The sequence below is a fragment of the Acomys russatus genome, chromosome 32 (genome assembly GCF_903995435.1).
Source record: "Acomys russatus chromosome 32, mAcoRus1.1, whole genome shotgun sequence".
NCBI lineage: Eukaryota > Metazoa > Chordata > Mammalia > Rodentia > Muridae > Acomys > Acomys russatus.
Genome location: NC_067168.1, coordinates 14,748,440 through 14,769,362, shown reverse-complemented (window position 1 = coordinate 14,769,362; position 20,923 = coordinate 14,748,440). Strand labels below are relative to the sequence as shown.

General features: G+C 41.3%; 1 protein-coding gene across 16 annotated transcripts in view; it reads left to right on the top strand.

The window, feature by feature from the left end:
• The window catches only part of Snap91 (synaptosome associated protein 91), a 114,752-nt gene that overhangs the window by 72,170 nt on the left and 21,659 nt on the right, over positions 1–20,923 (top strand). For 7 of the 16 annotated variants that reach the window (XM_051140018.1, XM_051140021.1, XM_051140031.1 and 4 more), the window contains exons 12-21: positions 2,807–2,916; positions 5,078–5,193; positions 10,938–10,955; positions 11,128–11,289; positions 15,800–15,907; positions 16,539–16,805; positions 17,033–17,110; positions 17,290–17,361; positions 17,736–17,819; positions 19,261–19,344. In XM_051140018.1, the coding sequence (XP_050995975.1) occupies positions 2,807–2,916; positions 5,078–5,193; positions 10,938–10,955; positions 11,128–11,289; positions 15,800–15,907; positions 16,539–16,805; positions 17,033–17,110; positions 17,290–17,361; positions 17,736–17,819; positions 19,261–19,344 (1,099 nt within the window). The remainder of the gene's footprint in view (positions 1–2,806; positions 2,917–5,077; positions 5,194–10,937; positions 10,956–11,127; positions 11,290–15,799; positions 15,908–16,538; positions 16,806–17,032; positions 17,111–17,289; positions 17,362–17,735; positions 17,820–19,260; positions 19,345–20,923) is intronic. The other 9 variants (XM_051140028.1, XM_051140023.1, XM_051140019.1 and 6 more) reach the window with 7 other exon arrangements.

Genomic DNA, 20,923 nt, shown 5'->3' with positions numbered 1-20,923 from the left:
GTTCAGAGTCAGGACACAGGGATGCCCATGCCTCCTGACCTCAGTCCTGGAAACTACCGTTCTTTCACATCTATAAATTTGAGACCTCATCTGAGTGGATCCAGACAGTCTGTCCTTTTATAATTTATTTATTTCACATTAAGTGAAAACTTAAATGTCTCTTCAGGGCTCAGCCTAGCCTCATAGGCCAAGATTTACTTTTCAAAGTTGAATAACATTCTTTTACACACACACACACACACACACACACACACACACACACACACAGTTTGTTCATTTTTCCTCCAATGGGTATTTGAGTGACTACCAGATTTTCAGAATGGCAAGGAATACTGACATAAAGTTTATAATGTGAAATGTCTGGTTGAGGGCTGGAGAGGTGGCTCAGTGGTTAAGAGCACTCGCTGCTCTTGCAGAGGACCTGGATTTGGTTCCCAACAACCACAGTGGCTCACAACCTCCTGTAATTCCATTTGCAAGGGAAGTGCAAGCACTGCAAGCACATGGCACTTGCAGACAATCAGGAACATAAATATACAAATAAAAATAGATAAATCTTTAAAAATATGTATAAAAAAGAAATATCTGTTTGAAACTCCACCTTTTATTTATTTTGGTTATGCTTCTAGGAGTAAAACAGATTGAGCACTTGATTTATATATATATGTGTGTGTGTATATATATATATATATTTTTTTTTTAAGAAAAGATTAGGTTATATTTGTATGTGACTTAGCTTTTTCTCTTAGAACCTGTGTTCTTAAACAGGTGAGATTTTTTTTGTACTTATGTGACAGCTAAAACCATCTGTATCTGTATGACGTCTTGCTGATTAAATATACTTTTCACATATTGTGACTCTACATATAGGTCATGCACAGGGTGCTATGTGTATTGTAATAACACAAAAAAGATAATGCTCTTTGGTGCCTTTGCCCCGAGCATGCCTGCTAATCTTTTCTGCCATCCCTCTTTCTGAGCTGAGGGAAGGACAGGATTAGGGCTTTGCTCCCACAGGCCTGCAGTTCACAGCTGCCATTGCGCTTTGCAGGCAGAGCTGTAATAGATGTGCTTTTTCTTTGACAGACTTCCATTATTTAACCGCTGCCATTACCAACACTCAGGGATGTCATTATGGCTGCCAGCGATTCCCACGTAGCACGCATCTGCCTGTACCTGGCTGGCTGTTCAAATTCCCGCAGGGCCTGAAAAGAAATTTTTAAGCAGAAATCTTTTCAATTTTTCTGATACAAAGCCAAACTGTTAAAACCATATTGCCTGTGGGGAAATGTCCAGCTTATGATCCCTCAGCTGAAGCAGGGCTTCCTTTAGGGACAGACTCTTTTGACACCCTAGCCGAATAAAAATTTCCTGAGTTTTGTCTTGCATAATAATCGGTTTATGGGTGTTGTGTTCTCTGAGCTCTCACATTGCACTAAAGGTGTTTGTTATAGGCCTTCATTTCTGTATTGACATTAGTAATATATGTAGTGTCCTTAAGACTCTTCCTGTCACTTTTATACACCATTACTTTTTCTAAGATTATTTACATGTATTAATTAAAATTTGAAGTCCTTTTTTCTTTTTCTTTTTTTAGAGCAGTCAGTGTCCAATGTGGATAATGTACCCTTAGCTGTATAGCTAGTGTTTTCCGGTTCCCTTGGTGAACTTTTGTGGGAAGTGTTTTTGTTGCAGAGGGAGAATTCAGTTGTGACTGCCCCAGCAGCAGGCGCCACTCCACACACCACTCACACCAGGTGCCACACCCCTCCTATGTTTACTTCTTTGTGGAATTCAACACCTGCGGCAATGTAGCTATTGAACTTTGATATCAGGATTTTGTGGCACAAGTAAATCCGGGACATTCTTGAAACAGCAGAATTTGCGATAGCTTTCTTATCCATCCTTTGTTTTAAAAATGATTCTTGTGACTTTTTAAAGCTATTGTAGTTGAAATCAGGTGACAGAGCCTCTGCTTATTCCTGATCTTCATGCATATTTATTTCCTGGAAAATTAAATATAGCAGATAAAGTAGAATTAAAATAGTGACCACAAAGTTTTTAGTCTTATAATATATGAACTATTAATATCTCTTTAAAAATTATAGGAAACAAGATGTGTGTGTGTGTGCGCGCGCGCTCTGCCCCACCCCCAGCCCCCAGTGTTGATGGTTACACACACTACAGCACTTGGCTTTGTATATAGCTTCTTAGGGACAGAACTGAGGCCCCAGTGTTTGATCAGCAAGCATTTTACAAATTGAACCATCTTCTCAGCCCAAAGGTTAGGGCTTTATTTCACTTTCAATTTTTTTATTTCACAGTATGATGAGATATAGTCATATCCTCAGATTGTCGTAGACTTGACTGCTACTTGGGAATTAGTTTCTGCCAGCTATGAAGTATTTAAGTTAGATGTCCAGGTGTTGAAGTTGTCTGAAAGATAGGAAGTATATTTAAGATGAGAAGGGGAAAATACTGGTTTTATAACAGTTGTCACCATTGATCCTTCTTGACAGTGGGTGTCCTAATAATTTTAAGTTTAGGAAATATGTTAATTTTAAATGTACAACTAGGAGTCACTCTAATTAGGCCAAATATTTTAGCAATCTTTTGTAATGTGCATTCAACTGTTCATGCTTGAAGGGCATTTGGGCCGTAGTGTTATTACAGTTCCTCATTTCCCTTGGAGCTTTTTCTCCTGTGAGGAGTTGCATGCTTAGATCAATGCTTGGGAGGGTGTGGGTCGACAGAGAGAGACCCAGATGCATATTTAATGTGCCTGTGTCATTATCTTCACTTGCAGTCTTCTCCAGTCACAACTGTTACATCTCCCAATTCTACACCAGCTAAAACCATCGACACATCCCCACCAGTTGACTTATTTGCAACAGCATCTGCGGCTGTCCCGGTCAGGTCAGTTAATAAGTATGTAGCCAACTGGCCATCGATATTTTGAATTTTTTTATGGTGTATTTTTATGTACTCTACTGATGCCAAATAATTTTGCCAGATGAAATCCAGTCCTCATACTGTATTGTTTTTGCAGTGTATAAAGTAAGTTCTTTGGGCTCTAAGAGTGACTTGAGCCTGTACCTCTTAAATCCTTGGGGAGACCTTTTCTGTCACTCATAGATTTAGGGAAACATCTGGAAGAAAGGTTCATACATATTGTAGGTCCTTCTGAGGTTTGGATGATATGCAAAGTACCTAATAAAGTTAATTCTTCCTGTGAGAAACCTGAAAGTTGTTTCAAAGTGCTTCAAAACCGTAACAGTATGGTGGCACAAGACTATAGTCCCAGCGTTTAGAGTTCAAAGCCACTCTGGACTTCATAACAAGTTAGGGGCCCAACTGGACTATGGTAAAACCCATTAGGTGAGTAAACCTCGAAGTTAGAAACTGATTGGTTGGTAGGGAGAGGCCGGTGGAGTGTGCCTAATCAACTTTGATCGCCTGTCTCCCCTGTAACGGGAAAATCAGGAATGTCTGAGATCTCAAAACTGCTGAAATGAGTCACCAACCCATAAGGGCTTCCACAAATAATAGTTTAGGGTCTGCTCTTACCTTCACTCTGAAAGTATTTTGGCCTCGTTTTAGAGAGTCTGTGAGTGTTTTATGAATGCAGTTTGTCCAAGGGCTTCATTTTTTTATTTCTTAGGTCAGTTTTAAGCAGCTATAAATATTCATATTGCTCCTCGTTTACTGTGTGCCACTCTTGCTTGCTTCTGCTTCTTATATGCTTGGTTAAAAAAAAAAGTGCTTTCTGCTGACACAAGTAAATTGTTTCTTATCAAAAGTTTGATTACACCCTTTCTTATATATAGTGTTTTTTTTATTTGTGTGGTGCTGGGACCAGAACCTGGACCTCACACATGACCCCAGTTAAGCTCCTTATAATAAGTGCGTTTCCCTTTTCTGTTGTTTAGTCTAGTTGTGTTTACACCTGTGACCCAAGCAGACAATGCCTTCAGGGGTTTGCAAGCAGCAGGCTCCCCCTCTTCAGTAGCATATTACTTGGCCATCTACTATATAAAAATATAAAGGTGAAGCCACTGTTTTTGAAGACAGATGGGGAGCCTGGGACTCTGAGGGCTGCAGGGCTCATCATCGGTGCCTTTCAGATCCGAATGTGGCTGGGAATTAAGTAACAGTGGGCTAAGCCTGAAAGTTTGCACTTTGAATAAGATCCCAAGACACTCGGTATTTTGAGCCCACTCTTTGAACAATAAAGCTTAGGCTTTTGATTGGAAGTTGCACAGATAAGTAAATTTTGAAAAGCTTACTCAAAATAAGGTGAACGCACAGAGAGCCTAACTTTAGGAAAAAAGAAAGTGGCTGTTATTAATTTTAATATTATTTGGTTTAGGGATTCTTTAAGACAGTTTTTTCTACATTACAAAAAAGCTTGAGAAAGGATAAGCTCAAGGTTATGGTTTTAGTGCTCTATAGGATTTTACACAGCTCACCACCTATTTTTGTAAATAAAGTTTTATTAAGATGGAGCATGGTGATTTGTTTCTTTTTTTTTTTTTTTATCTTTTTAGTTAATTAATATTTTTTATTAATTTATTCTTGTTACATCTCAATGGTTATCCCATCCCTTGTATCCTCCCATTCCTCCCCCCCCCCCATTTTCCCATTATTCCCCTCCCCTATGACTGTTCCTGAGGGGGATTACGTCCCCCTATATATTCTCATAGGGTATCAAGTCTCTTCGTGGCTACCAGCTATCCTTCCTCTGAGTGCCACCAGGTCTCCCCCTCCAGGGGACATGGTCAAATGTGAGGCACCAGAGTACGTGAGAAAGTCATATCCCACTCTCCACTCAACTGTGGAGAATGTTCTGACCATTGGCTAGATCTGGGAGGTGATTTGTTTCTTTCTTCTGTATTGTCAGTGTCCTACTCCTGCTTTAATGGCAGCCCAGTCATCGACTCCTTATAAAAGTAGTTTTCTTCCAAGCCTCTGCGTACACAACACAAACCTTTGATATTTTCTGCCCAAGTCTTTGTTGCAAAACGCTTTGCACTGTAATATCTCAGAGTCTGACTGTGAAGCCCTGATTTCCTTCCAGCACTGCAAAGCCATCCAGCGACCTCCTTGACCTGCAGCCAGACTTCTCCGGAGCAGTTGCAGGGGCAGCAGCACCGGTTCCCCCGCCAGCTACTGGTGGAGCCACTGCGTGGGGAGGTGAGCAAATCAGATGGGCCTGTGCATCTTGGGGGCATTTTCTGTGGTTGTTTTAGTTTGAGCATTTTAATGATCAACAGTGGTATTAGAAACATGGTGGGAAAATCGTTCAAAATGGCCTCAGCTAATCAAATACATATTGCAAAAGACACAGAAATTCCATATAATACAGTTCAAAAGTTCAAATAGCCATGTGCTATCTAACGTTGAAACAAAAGAAATTTTTTGTGTGTGTGTTTCTAAAAGCTTGTTTTTAGTGCCAGTCATGGTGACACACACTTGTATTCCCAGCAGTCAGGAGGCAAAGACAGGAGGATCTCTGAGTTCAAGGCCAGCCTGGTCTACATAGCAAGTCCAGGACAGCCAAGGCTACACAGAAATCCTGTCTTTATGCTTCTTGAAAGTGTGCGGCATCATTTGTGAACGCTATGCTGTACAGCCACAGACTTATCAATACAATTTTCAATGAGTTTAAGATAGGATACAGCTATGAAAGCAACATGGCGAAAATGTAGTAATCCAAAAAGAGAAAAGCTGTTGATGAAGCTGGTTTGGGGTATCTGAAGATCTGGATACTCATAAGAGTTTGTATAGGAATGCTAGACTAAGTTGGCGAGGCTCCATCAAAGCTCTTGTTATCTATCCAGCGAGGCAATAAAGCCCATGACCTTTAGTTACTTTTGCTCTCAGGCAGAAAATCTTTCTATTGGTATGAGACAAGATCTGTAATTTAATATAACATTTCAGAATCCGTGCCCTTAATTAACAGTAAGAAACAAAGTAAGATGAAGTTACGTTGTCCTAGATAATTAAACAGTTGCTGGGTGAGCCTATTAAAAGTCAGAAGCATAACATCAAACATCAGAAGTTCATTCTGGCTGGGAGCTTTCTCTCCAGGAATGTGGGGGGCTGCAGCACACTGGCTGTGTTATCACAAAGCCCGTGACCATCCTAATCAGACTGACTGTGCAGCAGAGAAACCCAGTGGAGGAGTTTGTATGAGCAGCCAGCGTGTGGGAGTCAGGGGGCAGGAAGGAGCCCCCTCGCTCAGCTACGGGCACTTGTTGCCCACTCCTTCCTGAGTCTACCCATCTCTGGGTCTTTGAAATCTCTTCATTTTATTACCCAGGTGTTTGGTAACAAAAATAACAGAAATATAGCAGGTCAGACCTAAAGTCCACAGCTAGAAATGCAAACATTTTACATATTAAGACATTAGCCTATACTGAGTCAATTGCTCAGGCTACACCTATTAAATGTTTAGGTAAATTAGACTTTAACTTTATTGCCTTTCAATTGAGAAAGAAAATTGTTGCTCAAGAGCCTGCATAAGGATGTTCTTGCTCAGAAGACTTGTCTGTTCTCAGCTTTATCTTTTAAATACCTACGATATTCTGGTTTGCTCATGGTTTCTTTTCATTCGCACAGCATACGGTGTTTTCTATTTGTTAACTTTTCAGAACCGTACCCTCAAGTCAAATTTTCAAGGCCATGAAATTCATTAAAAACTTTAATAAAATGTTTATAATTTAAAATATAGCTTTAGTTTAAATTCACTGGGTTATATGAAAAGGACTTTTGGATATTGTGTAACTGTGTTATTTTTAATTCTGTCATGCATTTAAGTCAGTATGCGTTCATACTTTTTCTTTCATTAATTCTGTCCTTTGACAGTTTCATACATGTATATAATATGACAGTTTCATACATGTATATAATATATTCAGATAATTCTGATAACATACAATGTACTCCACCCCAACCCCATTCTTACCTCCAATTGTGTCTTAGTTTGCTTTTCATTGTTGTGATAGCACAGAACCAAAAGCAACTTGGGGAGGAAAGGGTTAACCTCAGCTTCCCTCCCAGTCAGGGCAGTAACTCAAGGCTGGAACCCAGAAGCAGGAGGAAGCCAAAGGGAGACACTGCTTGCTGGGCTTAATCAGCCTGTTTTCTTACACCTACCAGGAGGACCACTTGCACAGGGGTGGCACCATGTACAATGGGCTGGGCCCTCCCACATCAATCATTAATCAGACTCTGAAATATTATAATACAAAAATGTTTACAGCAAAGACTTGTGTAGAAAATATCAAAGATTTGTGTAGTATACACAAAGGCTTGGAAAATCACTTTTGTACAGGAATAATAGAAAATGTCCATAGGCTTGCCTGTCGGCCAATCTGATGGAGGCATTTTCTAAACTGAGGTTCCAGTTTCCAAGATAACCCCAGTTTGTGTCAAGTTGACAAAAACATTAACTACCATAACATTCCTGCCAGAGACTCCCCGTAGCAGCTAGTCCTTCTCCCAGATTCATGACTTTGGTTTTGCTCTGTGACTCATTCAGTTTAATGGGCGCCATCTGTATTAATATTAAGTTGGAACTGTGCATTGGAGTCTGTTGAGGTCACCAGAGATGACACAGCTGGAAGCAATGCATCCCTTTCTCCTGTATCTGTCGGTAGCAGATCCGCTTCCTGAGCCTTTCCTGCAGTGCCTCGCTGTGGAGGGATTTATTCTCATACAGACCCACTGTGGGCATTCACAGCTGCTGTGGCTTGGCGTTGCCTGGTACTAAGGTTTCTGCATTTCAAAACTCTTCTCTCTTCTCGCTTTTAAATTCTTCTCACCCTCTTTCACACGGTGTTCCCTGCGCCTTAAAGGGGACAGAACAAGCATTTTGTTAAGGGCTGAGCACTCATGTATTATTTATCCTCAGTACCTTCTATAGCCATGAGTCTGTGCGATGACCACCGTTCACTGGCAAGAGATAGACTTCTCTCACTAAGGCTGAGAGTAGTATTTGTCGGTGGGTATAAACTTAAACATTTTTAAGATAATTTGACTCTGTAGCACTTCAACTAAACAACATTCATTTCCCCCAACTAAGGCCCATTTTCTTCTCTGGTGTTTGTTTTTGATGAGATTTACAGTACCAGGCTGAGATTCCCTTCTATGGGGTAGGCCTTAAGCCCCATCAGAGGCAGTGGTTACCCTCCTAACAGTAGTGCCACCATTGCACAATTGGGTATGTCCTGCCTGGCACATTGCCTGGGTAAGTCTGGTGATGTGTTTTCTCCTCCAGCAGCTGATATGGTACCTTCCAAGACTATGAAATCTTGGGAGTTTTACATCTCAGTTCCAGGATGATTTCTCGGTGTCATACAACCAAGGTACATAGTGTCTTCAGCAATGAGGTTTTATTATCTAGTGCTGGTGAAAAGCCAAAGGAGATTGCCAAAGTCTGTATTTCCTGGAGGGCCCCTGTGGTCTCCTTGCTTGTCGGGGACACTCCACTCTGGTGCTGGGATTTTTATTTAATAACCCTCAGCTTCTAGTAGTGGCAGTTTTCTTTTTTCTTTTTCTTTTTTCAGCCATGCAGGTTATTTTCCTTAAAACTCCTTTTTCAGAAGTAAATTATCTTTTTAAAATGTGGTTACAAGATAATAGATTTCCATATGGCTTTTTCATGCCCCTTATTTTTTAGGTTAGCCCTCCACCTCTCCTCCCTTCTCCTCTTCCCACCATTCTCCCCTCTGTGCAGCTCGCTAGCCCCAGGACCCGCCTCTGCTTTCATATTGCCTACATTACACTGCGTTCCCAATGGCCTCTTTCAGGTTTCCTGGTTTCTACAGGATCTCAATATTGTGTTCATGCTTTTTAGCACTAGGACATTTAGTGACCTTCACCGTTGCCCTTGAGGTGACTTATTTTCTTTCTGGCTTTCCCCCACTAGATGGAGCACATCTCCTTTGAGTAGGTTAGACAGCATCTGCTCTCAGAACACCCAGAAAGAACACATTTAACAGTAAAGAGCTGAGGGGCAGCAATTCTCTAGTAACTCTCAGTTTCTAAGAAAAATAATAGAACTCCTAAAACTTGAGACACTACAAAAATGAAATGGCAAAGTAGTGTTCGGTTGCTTGTGTTTCTCCTGTAGATGTCTGCTGGCTCTGGCGTGATGTCCAGTTGTAGACGTATTGGCCTCATTTGACTAAGTAAAGCATAAAGTCAATTTGCCAGTCTTGTCTCCTAACATCAAGCCACATCTGCTTTTGAATATTATAGTATTTGAGTGTTATATAACTAGACAGTAAAATGTGAACTCTAAAGCTTATTTGAGCAGTTTTATCAGACCCTTAGTTGAAAGATTTCAGTATGCAAAGGTGAAGTCCATGAATTCTTCCTGGGGTTAGAGTTGTTGAAACATTTCTATCTCAGGAAACATTTTAATGATAATATTTTTATATTAATATGAAACAACCCCATTTCATCAAATTCATATTTTAATAAATCTAGTTTAAATTTACATACAAATTTAGTTTTTTATCAGACTGATAACAAGCCCATTGACAGAAAAAAACACAGAGATGTTTTGAAATTACTACCTTTGCCTTCATTGATTAGTATTTTCCTTTACTCATAATAAATCTGTGTTTCAGAAGCACAAGTAACTGAATGATTTGGAGTGTGTGTATCTAAAGCCTGGGAAAGCACACAATTCCTTCTTATAAATACTTAACATAAAATTTCTGCTATTTGAAAAGTATAAGATTGTTGCTAGGGTCTTATTAAAATTGCAATTAATAGCCAACATGCATTTGAAAAATAACATTATGGGGTAATGTAAGTAATATTTTCCACATGGATTGTTAGCTATTATACAAATGGATTTTGTGATCTTCTTTCTACTATATTAAAAGAAAAATCTGGGGTGTGAGTCTGTAGGCTGCGCTGCACACACACACACACCTGACACTGGAAGGTTTACAGGCACTTTGAAGTTCATAGTCCTAGCTTTCCTTACAGAACATTTGATGTGTTCCAGGGATGGGTGAGCCTTTAAGTGAATGAGCACATTTAATCTTCATAGTAACTTGAAACAACCCAGTTGTAGCCGCCTGAAGAATGTCAGTTTCTTTGTTATGAGATTTAACATCTATTTATTACAGTGAACATTTTCTAGCCATTTTTAGAATGCAAAAACGGCCTTTGATGATGTATCTCTTATAAATGAATTGAACTCCCCTACTTTAATTTGTGTTTGTGACTTCATCCTTTACAAGTCATGGTTTCAAGACTAACCAGTGACCCTGCTTTTTAAAAAGACCTGCGGAGATGTCACCTTGACACAAACTTGAGTTAAGGTACCACTTCCATCAGACTGGCCTGTGGGCAACCCTGGCGCGGGGGGGTGGGGGGCACTTTCTTGATTAATGAGTGGAGTGGGAGGGCCTCTGTGGTTAGCCGGGTGGTTCGGAGTTGTGTAAGAAAGCAGCCTGGCCTACATAAGGAACCAGTCTCAAAGATGGAGAGTGGGAAGAGATGGGAAAGAACAGAGCAGTCAGCAGAATTCCGCTCATTACGGATTAATGGCTTCCCTGCAGCCAACGAAGCGTGTGCAGGGGATAATGAAGGTGAAAAACTCTTATCTTTTTGATGTAGGTTGGGTTTTTTTTCAGAGTTGTTTAAGACTCTTAAATAGTCTCTTGACCTCCCTCGCCCTCCACTTTTCCATCTGTATCCATGAATAGCTTGGTCTGGAGATTGAAGTCCTTTCCAACTTCAAAGTTGGATCATGAGAGTTGGTAATGCATTTCTGCTCTAATTACAAATGGTCGGGGGGGGGGGTGCAGGAAGCTCAGCCGAGCCTGCACCTCGCTCTGCTTGCACATTGGCACACTCAGAAGTCTCAGCTGGCACTCTTATTTCTTTATATGCTGCTACCACCTGGACATCGGTAGACCTTTTGGGAGAGGGTGAGTAAAGCCTTGTGGTTTTGTTGTTGTTGTTTGTTTTTTGTTTTGTTTTGTTTTGTTTTTATCTCCTCCTGTGAGATGTCTGCAGCCTTTAGGAGTCTGGCCTTTAGGAGCCTGGTCTATCTCTTGTCCTTTCCTCCTCTCCCTTTACTCTGTCTCTGGTGAAATACAGATTCGCTGGCTGCACTTTCCTCTGTTCCCTCTGAAGCACCGATTTCAGACCCATTTGCACCAGAACCTTCCCCTCCTACTACAACCTCTGAAACTGCTTCAGCCTCTGCCTCAACCACCACGACTGTGACGGCTGTCACTACGGAAGTGGATCTCTTTGGAGGTTAGTCAGTCACACTCCTTCATTTCCTCTCAAGATGGCTGATGCACCTGAGATTAAGGCGTTACACTGTGTTAAGAGCATGGCAGAGTATAAGTGCTTTTCCAGTGTTGGTTCGTATACTCCTGACTGTGCTAAACTCATCAGCTTCTCCCCTGTAGTTTTGGCACTTGTAGATCAGAGGCTGCGGCCCTTTGAGCCCACTGGATCTTAAATCAGGATCTGGGTCGCTGCCAGGCTCTGGCCCACACATGCCCTCCCTGCAGGGCCTCTGAGAGTGATCCCAGGCTTCTTGACACATTTAGGCGTGGCTTTGGGGCCAGACTAGGGAACATTTGAAGACCACAAGAGAGCCATCCCTGCCTAAATAAAATATAAAATTTGGGATGGCTAGACAGTGAGTTGACTGCTTGCTATACCTGCTTTGATTGATTGTTGTGTCCAAGTAAAATGTGGGGTCATCTTGACTTTGGAACATTGAGAGGCCATCTTAAGCAGCATTTAGTGTGCTGATTAGAAACAGGTGCAGGTCAGTTTGGGGAAGGATTATCTAGAAATATGCTTTCTATATAGATGCCAGTTCTGACACAGTAAAGTGCCCTGAAATACTCCTAGACACAGTGAGCGTCAGAAGCCTGTTCATCTACATCTTGGTGGAGCCACTGTGCAACCCCAGAAAAGAGTTTGGACCACATACACACATCCAGGGGTTGTTAGACTCATTATAGTTTCATGTTTCTTCATTACCAAATAGCATATTTCCCAGGGTATTTTGAAAATATTGTAAAGAAATTGAAGGAAGCAAGTGCCAGTGAAGCCAGGAGAGATTTAGCAGGCAGTGGTGCAATCAGTGCGTTCCCCTGGGGACAAAGGCTTACACAGACACCTACTACTCTGCTGTGTGCAGTGTCCTAGGCCCCGAAGTCACCCAAGACAAGGAGCATCAGCCAGACAGCTCTAGCAGGAGTCACTCAAGAGCAGAATGCTCTTTGTCAGCGTTGCCCCAATCTTTTAAGATTAAAAAGATAAAAGGTTTATCTTAAATTTATAGAATTAACACCTTCACTCTTCCCCTCTCCAACCCCACTACTGGCATTGAGTCTGATGGTTTCTCATGCAAGGTCAGTGGAAAATATGAACAAATCAGGCAGCAGTTTTTCACTGAAGCATTTCTGTCACCATTGCTAGTTAGAGATTTGTGTCTTCAGTCCACGTGAAAGGAGCTTGGTGGCATCTCAAATATCAAGTGACTTTGTGCTGCTTTCCTCACAACTTTCCAGAAATAATAAAGCCCCAGATATTTCTTTGAAATGCTATTTGAGCCAATATGCTGTCTGTGATTGGTGTCTTGTCAAGCAGAAAATACGATCTTGGTGACATTAATTGTTGCCTTAAATACAGGTCGTACGATGGGCTACTGCAGAGTCACAGAGCCAAGAGCCAGCTGCCCTGTGTGGTCATTAGTGTTTCTTCTGTCATCTGTCAGGGACATGAGTGAGGATGAGCCCCTCTGCAAGTCTCATCACATAGTTTATTTCTCTGCTTAGCTCTGTGAACTGTCTCCTAACCTCAGACAGCTGGAAAAGCTCTGTCCACCAAGCTGGGTCTCTTTGTACACCGCTGTCTCTTTTATAGTCTTCAGTAAATTTCCCCCTAATTTGTTTCATGCTTTTTCTTGATTTATAACAAAACATTTAGAGCTCCGACTTAAACAAATACTAAGCTTAAATCTCTGCAGCCATTTTCTTGGCCACCTTAAAATATTTTAGACCTCTAGGATGGGTAATTACCAGCCACGTTTATTTGAATAACTTTAAAATGTACCCTCATGTCAGGCATGGTGGTCACACTCAGGCGGCTCATGGAGGAGAATAGCTAATTTGAGACTAATCAGAGCTATGCAGTAAGGTCTGGGACAGCCTGAGCTGCATACAAGACTCCACCTCAAAGATATAAAACATGATATCATTCTATATAAAGTTTATAGCAATATAGATTTCTCTAGAAATAAGGGTAGTGAGTTTTAATTTCAGGAAAATGACAGCTATGAAATTTTACAAATATAAAATGTTAAAACATAAAAGAAACATTATAAGCACTAACAATCTGTATTTTAGTACACTTGAAATGAGAGTTTGGAAAAATATTAAGATTGATTATCTACAAAATGTTTATTATTCTATGGGAGTAATTCATTTGAGTTGTTACATTATCTTATAGGTTACATTTACTAAGTCTCTTATTTTTAAGGCAGACTTTTAAGAAATAGAACCTGCTTTCTGTGTCACACAGAACAGAATTTTAAGACATGGTACACTTACAGCCTTTATATAAGGAGCAGGTAACTGGTAAGCAGAAGCATTGCTCCTCTGCAGTATCCTAGCTGGGGGCTGATGAGGTGGCTCATGGCAAAGGTGCTCAGTGCCGAGCCTGATGACCTGAGTCCTATTCCTGGTACCCACAGAGTGGAAGCAGAGGACAGATCCTGAAAAAAATACCATTCGTGTCTTTGGGAAAAGTTTTGGTGAGAGTTCGAGAGAAGTGTATGACATGTGCAGCGGAAGGCCCAAATCCTGACTCGGCCATTTCCTGGCTGCATGCCCTTGATCAAATTACCCAAGTCATTCTTCTCAACAGAAAAACATAAGTTATATATATATATATATATTCTCATGGGCAACAAGATGCTTTCAGCTATGTATGTATTATGGAATGGCTAGATCAAGTTGTATATTTCTTCACATTTTTTTTTGTGAGTAGAACACTTAAAAATCTCTGAACGTTGGTTCCCTTCTTACAGAATGGAGGTAATAAAAGGCACCATCTGAAATAGTTACAGAAGTTAAATTTAATAATTTTCAAAAATGTGTCTCTGGGGGAGTGAGTGATTCCCAGAGCCACTGATGTCAGTTCTGAGTATATAGGCACGAGACGAAAGACCCTGAACTGTGGCAGGATATCGCGAGAGCATGCCCACCCCCTCTCCTCTGCAAGTGCTCTTCCGCCCACCTCAGGGTTTTCATGCTGCCCACGGCCCTCTGGTGTCTGCACTGTCCCTTGAGTGGTTTTCATTTTCCAGTTTTGTTTACTTGACCCCACCCCCACCCCCATCAGTGCAACATGTGTTCTTGAGATAGCTGAAGGAAGTGATCAGATCAAATTAATATGTGCTCTGATGGTGTTTAGAAAAAGAACACTTTTTAACTCAAAAGAGGCTCTTGTAATGTTATTTTTGTTTTATTCCACAAAACATAAGGATTCAAGATGTTATTTATATATATATATATATATATATATATATATATATATATATACCTGGACAAGATTTTTACTTGCTCCATTCAACTGAGAAGCAAGGACCTTGACCACAGGACTTCCTCGAGCTTAGTGCATTGAGTGAATCTCTGAGGAATCAGCTCTCCTGTGTGATGCTTCCCAAACGTGTTTGGCCAATTCCTGTTAGGGACTGAGGGCCGGCGTTCTAGGACACACGGGAATAACGAGAGGAAGGCATACTTTGAGATGAATGGCAGGTGCAGGTGGGTTGATCCCACTCTCTGAGGGCTTCAGCTCCGTAAGGAAGATGGTCTGTGGGTGGCCATGCTCTGGGAAGGATTTGTATCCCTCAGTCATAGTGTGTACTCAGGACCAGGAACGTAGTGCACAAGGCTCTGGGTCCTGCCCCAAGCACCGAAAAAAGGAAACACAAACGAGTCTTGTGACTTGGGCCTACTTATGTGTTAACGAGGTTACTTCTATAAATAATGCACTTGCAGTCTTAAAACATGAAATTATATTTTTTAACGTGTTGGAAATGGACCACTTTCCAAATAACTGGAAAATATAATGATATTTGAAAGCAATAAGTGGAAGTAGAAATAAAGACATTAAGCATCATGCCCTAAGCATGTTAGCTGCTTGTCTCTGAGTCTCTCTTTTCTGTCTGACGATTTTTTCCGAGGTTAGCAAAGACTTTTCTGAATACTTACCAAACCTCTCATGTTAACATTATTATTTTTTCGGTCCTCACTAGACTTAATTTTAAATTTGGAATATTTGTTTACATTGCCATTATCGGTTTAATATTATTTGCATACAGAGAAGACATTGGAATTTTCTGGAAGCCACCAGCCAGAGGTATAAGAAAAATGCAGCAAAGAAGAGAATTATCTGGACATGAAAGTTTAATGTCTTAAATTGCATAGTAAAATTTTGTGTTTTAGTTTTTGCATCCATTAATTTCTAATGGTACATAAAACACGCTTTTTAGAGCCCTTATACAGTGAGAATCTTGTTGGATCACAACAACCTTCAGTGGCATCTACATACCACCATTCATGTGTTAGCTAGCAGGGAGACACACAAAGGAAAATTGTTTTGTGATTGCCAACAGTGCATGAAAACAGTCGTGCTGTATAAGGGAGCTTTCTTCACAACTTAACTCAGTTCTTTTACTATATTTTCTTCTCTTTTTATTCCTTTAATTTCTGTTATTTTTAAAACTGCACCCAAGATGCCTTTGCAGCTTCTCCTGGGGAGGCCCCTGCAGCATCCGAAGGGGCCACCGCACCAGCTACCCCAACCCCAGTTGCTGCAGCTCTTGATGCATGCTCAGGAAATGGTGGGTTGACATAAGCCAGTCTGTTGTTTTTCTGTCCTAATATGAAAGAAACCTGCATAGTTAGATGTGGCCATATGTTTTTCTAATTTTATTTTCTTCTAGCGTTAACTGTCACTCATCATAACTGAATAAATAATGCCAACACTTAAAACATTAAGACAGTGAAGTGCATACTTATCAAAATTGGCAATTCCTCAAGATTGACAATTTTTCTTAATGCAAGTATGCTCTCTTAATGTTTTTCCCCCCTCTGATGCATTCTTTTATGATATTGAGTTCAAATATATTGGCATGTTTTAATGAACTTTCAGAGCACCAAATTGACTAGATTAGGTAAGGGCACACAAAAAAATAAAATAAATAAATAATGACCCCTCCCAGACCAAAACTGTAGGCTAATCTTACAGCATCCTACAAAATATTTCAGATTCAACTTGTGGTACCAAGTGTATTTTCTTCTCTCTTTAGAAAAACATCCTGATTGCTAATAAGATAGTAGTTGACCCCCATGTAGCTGGAGGCCTAGCTAGTATGGGATGTGTGTGAAGTGTCTTCTTACCTGTAGTTATGATTCTGTCTCTTGCTCTTTCCTGACTGATGCTGTGTGTGTCTCCATTTTCCTTTCCAAAAGACCCTTTTGCCCCATCTGAAGGTAGTGCAGAGGCTGCACCCGAGCTGGACCTCTTTGCAATGAAGCCACCCGAGACCAGTGCTCCTGTAGTTACCCCTACAGCTAGCACAGCCCCTCCAGTTCCCGCAACCGCTCCTTCTCCTGCTCCCACCGCTGTGGCAACCACCGCTGCCACCACCACCGCCGCTGCAGCTACCACCACTGCCACCACCTCCACTGCTGCCACTACCACCGCCGCCGCTCCTCCTGCTCTAGATATCTTTGGTGGTAATTTGTCATTGTTGTTACTGAATTTCTCCCATCCGGTGGCCTGAACCTAGTCCTGTAATGCACACGTGACTCTTATGCATGAAAACTATACCTAAGTGGTTCTCTAGGAACCGTTTGCTATTTAACCCGGAATTCTGAATGCTTGTTCAGAAAAGCTGGCGAGTGAAGCTGTTACAGGCTTGCTTTTTCAGACTGAGTGAAAGCCTGTGTGTTCTCGGTCTTAGATTTGTTTGATTCTGCTCCTGAAGTTGCTGCAGCACCTAAGCCAGACGCGGCTCCTAGCATAGACCTGTTTGGCACAGGTAAAGCAAAGCAACCATTTTCTTCAACTCTGTTTGTGTAGACATGTCCTTGGTCAAGCCCTGTCCTTGGTCAAGCCCTTTATAGTTGCTGTGATAATGCATTTGTTAGACGTGTGACTCTGATTTCAACTTTCTGCTACTTACTTCTGCTTGGTTTTGGTTTCTTTCACTTCTGGAAGATGCTTTCTCCTCTCCACCACGAGGGGCTTCTCCGGTGCCCGAGAGTTCTCTCACTGCTGACCTCTTATCCGGTGAGTGCTTCTCCGAGCGAGGTCAGGTCCTCAGAGCTCTCTCAGGAAGGTCTGTGGGAGGCTCATGTGGGGGAGCGATGATCCAACACCGTATAGATTTATCTCATGTGCTCTAAGACTCGGAATTCATTTAAGAGAAGAATCTCATTCTCCACCACCTGGTGAGGGCTGATATTTTAAATCTACGGTTGGCAAAGAAAACAATTCCACTTCCCACTAAATCCTCTAATGTCAAAGGGTCCATTTTCATGTGCTTTCCTTAACTGTTAAGACTCTCCCACCGTCTTCCTGTAACTGTGAGATCGAGGTCGTTGTTGGGTGCTGGGTGTCACTGTGCTGAGGGTGACGCGCATTCCCCCTGTTCTTCACCGCAGTGGATGCTTTTGCAGCGCCATCTCCTGCAGCCACTGCCTCTCCTGCAAAGGCGGAGTCCTCGGGTGTGATAGACCTTTTTGGGGGTGCGTATCTCTCCTCCTTCAGCACTCCCGTCATCTGGGGTCTGTTTTGTTCCGAGTGGCTCTATCTGCTCTTTCATCCTAACTCATTTTGCTTCTTTTGACCCTTACGTTGCTTTTGTTTCTTTCATGTTAATGTCAGTTGTACAGTCTTTCCCATTATCATCGCGTCCATCCTCATTGGTTCATCACAGCTTTCAGTGCATGGCCTAACGAAACCAGAGCTCTTCCATGTGAAGTCTTCATGTTTTCAGCCTAATTTTTAATCACCTCCTTACCGTTTCTTCAGAGATCCTGATCTGTTGGTTACATGAACACCCTCAAGTTCTTTAAAGCAATATAAACATGAAGTAGGCAATTCAGAATTGAAAACAAACCAGTCAGGTGTCAACATACCCAATAACGTGGAGATTATGGACATTGAGTTTAGTGTTTTTTAAAAAAAAAAAAAAATCTTTCCAGGAAACTTGGAGATGTTTTTCTGTTTTAAATGTATTCTTTTCTTCCCTTTATGTAGTATTTGAAAACAGAAAGATACATTGATTATCTGTGTGTGTGACCAATCTAAAGTTCTTTGATAGCAGTGAAGTTGCAGGAAGGAGACAGCTCTCAGATGAATCTTCGGGCTAAAGCATCATCTTTGCAAATTGCACACTCATTGATTACCCACTGTCACTGAAGCATCCTGGTGCATGCCATACTGGATATATGAGGGTACAAAGAAGTCACAGGTGCTGACCCCCCCCCAAGATGCTCAGACAGAACCCAGACGCAGGGAGAGCTGTTGTTGCTGCTGCTGCTGCTTCATTGGGCATATTAAATCTTTACACACTTACGTGAGAAATGAGAAAATTCTATTTTACCTTTCTTTAAAACATTAAAAAAAAATCTCATTCCTGTTTTTAATAAATTATAGAATTTAGTTTGAAACATTTATCCACTTAAAAAATGGATCTCTTAGCTGGGTGTGGTGGCATATGCCTTTAATCCCAGCACTCAGAGAGGCATTGACAGGCAGATCTCTGGATTTAGGACAGTCAGGACTACAAGAGAAACCCTGTCTCAAAAACCAAAAAAATAAATAAAAAATAAAAATATATCTCTTAATCTTATAATGAGGCACTAATTCTTAAACGTTCTAGAACTCTCTTGAGAAGCTAAACTCTAGAGAGAAACATTGTGGCACACACCTGCAATCCCTGCTCTTAGGGAGGCTCTCAAAGCAGACATGAACTATATATTAAGACACTATCTGAGGATATAAATTATGATAAACTGCTTAGAGCATGGTTTAGTTCAGCTAGTTATTTCACATAGACCCAGGAGGCAGGCTCACCATACAGAATGTCATGTACGTGCATGTCTCTGTGTATATCACACTTGATTGCTTCCTTATTTACTATTGACCCTCTTACTTTCTTGCTGCGTAACGGATAATGGATAGATGCATTTGGAAGTAGTGCTCCTGAAACCCAGCCAGCACCACAGGCTGTTTCTAGTTCATCAGCATCGGCAGATCTACTAGCTGGTAATTGCTTCCATTAAAATGGCATTTGTAAAAGTTAAGCTTGGATATAGTTTATAAGTAATAGATACTAGATAAATTCAAAGTATATCTAAATTTTCCTTTCAAAGCATGTAAAGGATATGGCATTAAATAATATAAGGTTTACTATTTCCTACAATTTATTAAATGTATATATATACATACATATATACATACATACACACATATATATATGCCACCTATGTATGTTGATACTCTCACTCTTACTCTCAGTTAGCATTTTTTTTTCATTTGCCGAAAAGTAATATGCTTTGCATACCAATTCTGTCATATAATGACTGCTCATATCTTTTGGAAGGAATCAGTGGTAAACTATGCTGTAATATTTGACAGTTGGTATTGTAACATGTGAATTGGCATAGAAGGAACCATTATAGATTTCTCCTGTTGAATTGAAATGTTGTGACATTGAAAAGCTGTTTATTTTTCTGCCTGAAAACACATAGGGTGATCTCAGCTTTCTAGGAAGCAGATGGGCACAGTGTGTGAGGTCACTGTTTGTTGCTAAGATAGTAGGAACTGATTAAAAGAACAGTTCAAGGACTCAAACACAGTTAAAGGAAACCAAGCATGAGTCTTTCTTGGAATCAAGATAACATCACACTTAGAAAGTGACGAGGTGGAAGACCTTCACGGAAGGCTTAGACCCAGGTTAGCTGAGGAACACACAGCATGCTAACCGCACTTGGGTTTGCTTGAGGGGAGCACAGCAATAGTCAAGCAGAGGCCTCTTGACACTAAAATGCAGCTTCCAGTGTACCCCTAATCAGTACAGGGCATGAATTTGGTCCTCAGGGTGGCAAGGAGCTAATGAGTGTGAGTGGCCTGAGCATAAGGAAGCCCCATGCCTAGAATACCTCAGTTTAAATCCTAGCAGCCACCTGGCCCTTTGACCCATAAAGAGAGACTGGTTTTGACCAAGTGTAACCATAGTTAACAGCCTGAAAGCAGTGTGGACAGGATCTCTTCACCAGGTGGAGTAGGCCAGGGAGCATGTCAGTGTTCTCAGACTTATGAGTATCATGGAGCCTAATGGGCATCCCCTCCACCCCCGCCACCCAACCATCAGTGCTGTGGAAAGTTTCCCTTAAGGTCACATCTCTCCTCCAGGAACAGGAGGAAGTAGAGGCAGTCCCACTGTTTACCTTTCTTCTGTCATGAATTCCGTCTGGTGGCTTCCATCTCTCCAGCAGGGGTGGCTCTTTCATCTCGTCTACACTCTCTCTGGCTCCTTGATCTTCTAGTATGATGTTCCTGTTTGCCAACTCCTGTCACAGTGACTGCTATGAAGAACCAGAGCCCCACTTTGATATTGCTTTGTTGTCTGGAAGCAAAGATGTAACGTGCGGTGTGCACGTCACACAACCCACCAGCGCTGGCTGGAGACAAGGCCTGCCAGCTTGCCTGGCTTTCCTCTCAGCCTAGATGCATTTCACAGCAACTTCAACTTGGCCAGACACTTCCAACCTCTTATTAACATAATACATTCAGATTTTAAATCTGCAGTAAGATTTTAACAGGCCACAGAAATAGCATAGCT